This window comes from Megascapheus bottae, chromosome 34 (genome assembly GCF_031878675.1).
Source record: "Megascapheus bottae isolate mThoBot1 chromosome 34, mThoBot2.hap1, whole genome shotgun sequence".
Lineage (NCBI taxonomy): Eukaryota > Metazoa > Chordata > Mammalia > Rodentia > Geomyidae > Megascapheus > Megascapheus bottae.
Genome location: NC_143542.1, coordinates 7,760,173 through 7,766,172, shown reverse-complemented (window position 1 = coordinate 7,766,172; position 6,000 = coordinate 7,760,173). Strand labels below are relative to the sequence as shown.

Genomic DNA, 6,000 nt, shown 5'->3' with positions numbered 1-6,000 from the left:
TGATAAAGAGGAAAAGAGAGAAAGGGAGGACGAGGGCTGTCACCGCGCGGCCCGGGGAGGCCCCGCCCCGCCCGCAGGCCCCGCCCCCGCAGGCCCCGCCCCGCCCGCAGGCCCCGCCCCGCCCGGGCTCGCCACGCCCCCCACCGGCCCCGGCCCCGCCCGCCTCGCCGGCGGTTGCGCGCTCCGCTCCCGCCGTCCGCGCGCGCGCGCCAGCTCTGCCCGCCCTTCCCCGCCCTTCCCCGCCAGCTCCTTTCGGGGCGGTTGGGCCGCGCGCCTGTGGGGGCGGGGCCCGGAGGAGACTCCCGAGCCAATGGGGCGCGGCGGCGGCGGCGGCGGCGGAGGCGGCGGCGGCGGCGGCGGCGGCTGGGTCGGGCCCCGACGGGCGGCGGCGGCTGAGGCGGCGGCGGCGGCGGCGGAGGGCGGCGGCGGCGGCGGCGGCGGCGGGAAGATGGCGGCGCCCGTGCTGCTCAGGGTGTCGGTGCCGCGATGGGAGCGTGTGGCTCGGTCCGCAGTGTGCGCCGCCGGGATCCTGCTCTCCATCTACGCCTACCACGTGGAGCGGGAGAAGGAGCGGGACCCGGAGCACCGGGCCCTCTGCGACCTGGGGCCCTGGGTGAAGTGCTCGGCCGCGCTGGCCTCCAGGTACGCGGCGGGCGGCGGGCGGCGGCCCGGAGGCGGCGCGGGCCGCGGGCCGGGCCGGCGGCGGCGGCGGGTGAGGTGGCAGGGCGCAGCCCGGGGCCGGCCGCGCAGGGCGCGGGGCTCGCGGAGGGCGGGGCCGGCCCGCCTGACAGGTCTCGGGGTTCGGGCCCGCGGAGCCCCGAGGCCGCGCCGGTCCCCGCCAGCGCGGCCGCGGCCCGGCGCCCGGCTCCCCCCCCCGTCCTCGGGCGCGTGGACAGGTGCCTCGGAGCTCGGCCTTTGTACTCGGGAGACAGGACTCCCCGACCCGCCGCTCCGGAGGGGCCCGGGCCGGGCCGAGACCTGGCCTCTGGTGCTCGAGGCTGGGGCGGCCCGGGTGGAGTGGATGGAGGAGGAGGACGTGCGTGTGTGGTGACGGTGGTTTCTGGACCGGAGTGAGTTTGAAGCACGAGGCGCACCACGCTGATAAATGGATTTGGCCCACAGGTCTCTTGAGGTTCTTTTTTTCTTCTTCTTCTTCTGTCACACTTTTTCACTGCTCCACATTTTTCTAGGTAAGTTGGTTTGCAAAAAAGGTACTTTTTTTTTACATGTGTAAGGTACTTTTTATTTATGCGGGGTTCTGAAAAACACAGCAAAAGTCGAAGGAATGGTTTAAAGAGTAGTTAGTTTGTAATTCTGATAGAGTCTTGCTGTCCCTGCTACGTTGGTATTTGTTGACATGGTCACATCCGAGCAGTCTCTCCTCCTGTTAGGTAAATGGCTAGCTAGGTGGGAATGTGCAATCCATCCAGAGGGGTTTATTTTGATCATTCCTTTCTCTCTTTTTTGGTGATTGATAGAGTCTTAGTTTGTGAGGCCTCTGCAGCAGTTGATGTTTGTCTTGTTTGCAAACTTTAGTCTGTTGATCTTTTTTTTTTTTTTTTGCCAGCCCTGGGCTTGAGTTCAGGGCCTGAGCACCGTCCTTGGACTTTCTGAAGGCTAGAGCTCTACCACTTGAGCCTCAGCACCACTTCCGGCTTTTTTCTGTGTATGTGGTACCGAGGAATCGAACCCGGGTCTTCATGCATGCTAGGCAAGCACTTTAACCACTAGGCCAAACTCCCGGCCATAGGCTGTTGATCTTTTATATTAGTATTTGTCGTGGCTCTGGCACTCTACCTCATTGACTCTTAAACTCATTCTTACAACATTTTAGTAGGAAAAGTTATTGTGGCTGCATTGAAGTTTTTTTTTTAATGCACTTACAATGTACATATTAGTTTATACAGCAGAATTTCACAGTGACAATTAGCTCACATTGATTTCCAGCCACGATAAGGCTTGCTAGACCCTCAAGTTCTTTGAAAACCACTGTATTTTTCTGTAGGCTTTTTTCTTTTTTTCATGTTATTTGCACCTTTTTAGGTCATGGGGCTTGGACTGGGCCTGGGCTCTGTTCCTGAGCTCTTCAGCTCAAAGCTACCACCCTATCCTTTGAGTCGTGTGACTTCCAGTTTTCTAGTGGTTAATTGGAGATAAGAGTTTCAAAGACTTTTGTGCCTGGGCTGGCTTTGAACCATGATCCTCAGATCTCAGCCTCCTGAGTAGCTAGGATTACAGGTGTGAGCCACCAGGCCCAGCCTTTAAAATGTATCTTGATCAATTTCACCTTTCCATTATTCTTTGGAAGACATTTTTAAATTTAAAAGAACCCCAGACCTGAAATTTACTTGAATAAATACATAATGAAAATAATATGCAGCATTGTTAGCTTATAAAAAGTAGGCAGACTTATTGCCAGTTTTAGACTTTGAAGGAACATTCAATCTGTAAAAACTTTGATGGCCTCAGCTTGTAACCCTAGCTACTCAGCAGGCTGGAGATCCAGAGGATAGTTGCTTGATGCCAGCCTGAGTAAAGTCTTCAAGAGACTTGCTCAAAAATAGCTAGTAAAATAGCCTTGAGCTGAAGCCTTGAGCTTTGCTGCCAACCTGCACCAGCCTACCAGGATTAAAGAAGCACTTTCTGCCCCTGAGTTTAAATCTTGGGGACTCTGATTTGAGAAAGAGCTTGGCTAGAATCATCTAAAACTAGGCATTCTTTTATATCACTTTCTTTTTGTTTTATTTATTATTATTAATTAATTAATTAATTTTTTTTGCCAGTTGTAGGGATGGAACTCAGGGCCTGAGCACTGTCCTTGGACTTTCTCAAGGCTAGAACTCTACCACTTGAGCCACAGCACCACTTCTGGCTTTTTGCTATATATCTGGTACTGAGGAATCAAACCTGGGTCTTCATGCATGTTAGGCAAGCACTCTTACCACTAGGCAAAACTCCCGGCCCCTATGTCACATTCTTGTAAATTCAGATAAAGTATGAGTCTTGACAGTCCTGGAGCTTAAACTCTGGGCCTGGACTCTGTTCTACCACTTGAATCACAGTGTTACTTCTAGCTTTTATTGAGAAGTTTATTGGAGATAAAAGTCTCATGTCTGGGTGCCAGTGGCTCACATCTGTTATCTTAGCTACTCTGGAGGCTACGTTCTGAGGATCAAGGTTCAAAGCCAGCCAGGGCATGAAAGTCCATGGGACTCTTTTTTTTTTTTTTGCCAGTCCTGGGCTTGAACTCAGGGCCTGAGCACTGTCCCTGGATTTTCTCAAGGCTAGGGCTCTACCACTTGAGCCACAGTACCACTTCTGGCTTTTTGCTATGTATGTGGTACCAAGGAATCGAACCCTGGTCTTGGTGCATGCTAGACAAGCACTCTACCACTAGGACAAACTCCCGGCCTCTCCATGGGACTCTTATCTCCAGTTAACCACAAGAAAACCAGAAGTGGCACTGTGGTTCAAAGTGGTGAAGTGATAACCTTGAGCTGAAGAGCTCAGGGACAGCTTCCAGGCCCAGAGTTCAAGCCCCACGACCCACGGTGGAGGCAGGGGAAGAGTCTCATGGACTTTTCTGTCTGTGCTGACTTTGGATCTTTATCCTCAGAACTCAGCCTCCAGAGTACCTAGGATAATATGTGTGAACCACGGATGCCCACACATCTGTTGCCACAGTAATAGTTGTTTGTTTTTTTTTTTTTTTCTGTTGGCTGTGGGGCTTGAACTCTAGGTCTGGGCACTGTCCTTGAGCTCTTCAGCTCAAGCCTACCACCCTATCCCTTGAGTCACATGCTGCTTCCAGTTTTCTGGTGTTTAATTGGAGATAAGGGTCTAATGACTTTTTAGGGCTGGCTTTGAACCTGGACCCTCAGATCTCAGCCTCCTGAGTAGCTAGGATTACAGCCATAAGCCACCTCACCCAGCTTTAAGCATAAATGTTCTTAATGTACTATCTTTAAAAAGCACACAGTAGCCAGGTTACTGGTATCGCAAACCTGTAATCCTAGCTGCTCAGGAGGCAGAGACCTAAGTAAGGATCACGGTTTGAAGCCAGCCAGGCAGGAAAGTCTGTGACAGTTTCCCCCTCCCCCCTCCTTCCACTCATAGGGCTTGGAAAGAACAGCCCTGTGGCTATAAAGGACTCTGTCCTTGAGCCTCTTTGTGCTGAAGGCTAGCATTCTACCACCTGAGCTGCAGTGCCCCTTCTGCCTTTTTTGAGTAGTTTATTGGCGGTAAGAGTGTTATAGGGACTTTTTTTTCCCTGGGTCTGGCTTTGAACTGTGTTCTTCAGATTTCAGCCTCCTGAGTACCTAATATTACAGGTATGAGCTACCAGAGCACAGCTTCATCATCATTATTATTGTTATTTTTGCCAGTCCTGGAGCTTGACCTCACGGGCTGGTCACTGTTCCTGAGCCTCTCTGTGCTCAAGGCTAGCCTTCTACCACTTGAGCCATAATGCTGTTTCCTGCTTTTTCTGTGTTTGTGGTATGAGGAATTGAACCCAGGGCATTATGCATGCTGGGTAAGCACTTTACCACTGATCCATATTCCCAGCCCATTTGACACTCTTAACTGCCTAATTTAACCACCCCAAAACTGGAAGTAGAACAGTACCTTAGAGTGGTAATTAGCCTTGAGCACAAAAGTTCAGAGACAGCACTCAGGTACTGAGTTCAAGTCCTATGACTGACACCCCCAGAAAACAAAACAAAACACAAAGTATTCTTAGATTTGTAGCTAAGCTGTTGAACATTATGAACTAGTTTTGGGTTTTGGTTGTGGGATTTTTTTTTTGCCAGTCCTGGGGCTTAAACTCAGGACCTGAGCACTGTCGTAGGGCTTTCCTCAAGGCTAGAGCTCTACTTCTTGAGCCACAGCACCATTTCCGGCTTTTTCTGTGTATGTGGTACTGAGAAATCAAACCCAGGGCTTCATGCATGCTAGGCAAACACATGAGGTCATGCTCCTGGCCCTGAACCTAGGGTTTTATTTATTTATTTTTATGATATGCATAGAAATATGCTGGGCTCATGCCTGTAATTCTAGCTAATCAAGAAGCTGAGATCTGAGGATTGTGGCTCAAAGCCAGCTGAGGCACTAAAAAAATCTGTGAGCTTCTTATCTCCAATCAATCACCAGAAAACTAGAATTGACTCTATGGCTCAAGGAATAAGGTGGTAACTTTGAGCTGAAGAGTTCAGGGACAGTGCCTAGGCCCAGAGTTCAAGTTACAGGACTCACACACACACACACACACACACACACACACACACACACACACACACACACACACACACACACAAAACTTGATATAAGACTGTACCAGATAGCTGGGCAGGTGGTTCACACCTGTAATCCTAGCTATTCAGGAGGCTGAGATTTGAGGATCAAGGATCAAAGCCAGCCCTGGCACAATAGGACCTTAGACTCTTATCTCCTTTAGAAAATGGAAAGTGGGGCTTGACTCAGGGGCAGCGCCCAGGCCAAGTTCAAGCCCCGTGGATTCCCCCCCCCCACACACAAACAAAAAGACTGCACCAATTTTCCATAACTTAAAGTTTGTGTTCATCACTGTTATTAGAAATGCTAGAAGACTAAAAAGTATAGATAGTAGGATACTAGTTTCTCATACCTATAATCTTACTTTGTAAGCTGGGACTGGGAGGATTGTGGTTCAAGGCCAGCCCAAGCAGAAGCTTTTGAGAGTTTTGTGCTGATCCTGGAGCTTGAACTTTCAGGGCCTGAATACTGTCTCTGACCTCATTTTTTTTTTCATCAATGCAAGCAACTCTACCCAGGCCTAGTTCAAGCCCCATGATCCACCAAAAAAAAAAAAAGAAAAGAAAACCCACAAAAAACCCCATAGGTTTTCTTGTATGCTTAAAGCTTCTTTCTGGATGATCACCTTTGTTTCAATGATACATGTCTGTATTTATTCTATTACTACTTCTCCTCTCTGTGGCCTTATGTAGTAAGTTTGATATCTGA

At 50.4% G+C, this 6,000-nt stretch overlaps 1 protein-coding gene across 2 annotated transcripts in view; it reads left to right on the top strand.

Moving 5' to 3' along the window:
- Window positions 1–310: 310 nt before the first annotated feature.
- Vkorc1l1 (vitamin K epoxide reductase complex subunit 1L1) overlaps window positions 311–6,000 on the top strand; it is a 30,014-nt gene continuing 24,324 nt past the window's right edge. For both annotated transcript variants that reach the window (XM_090324418.1, XM_090324417.1), the window contains exon 1: window positions 311–642. In XM_090324418.1, coding sequence (XP_090180544.1) covers window positions 311–642 — 332 coding nt within the window. The remainder of the gene's footprint in view (window positions 643–6,000) is intronic.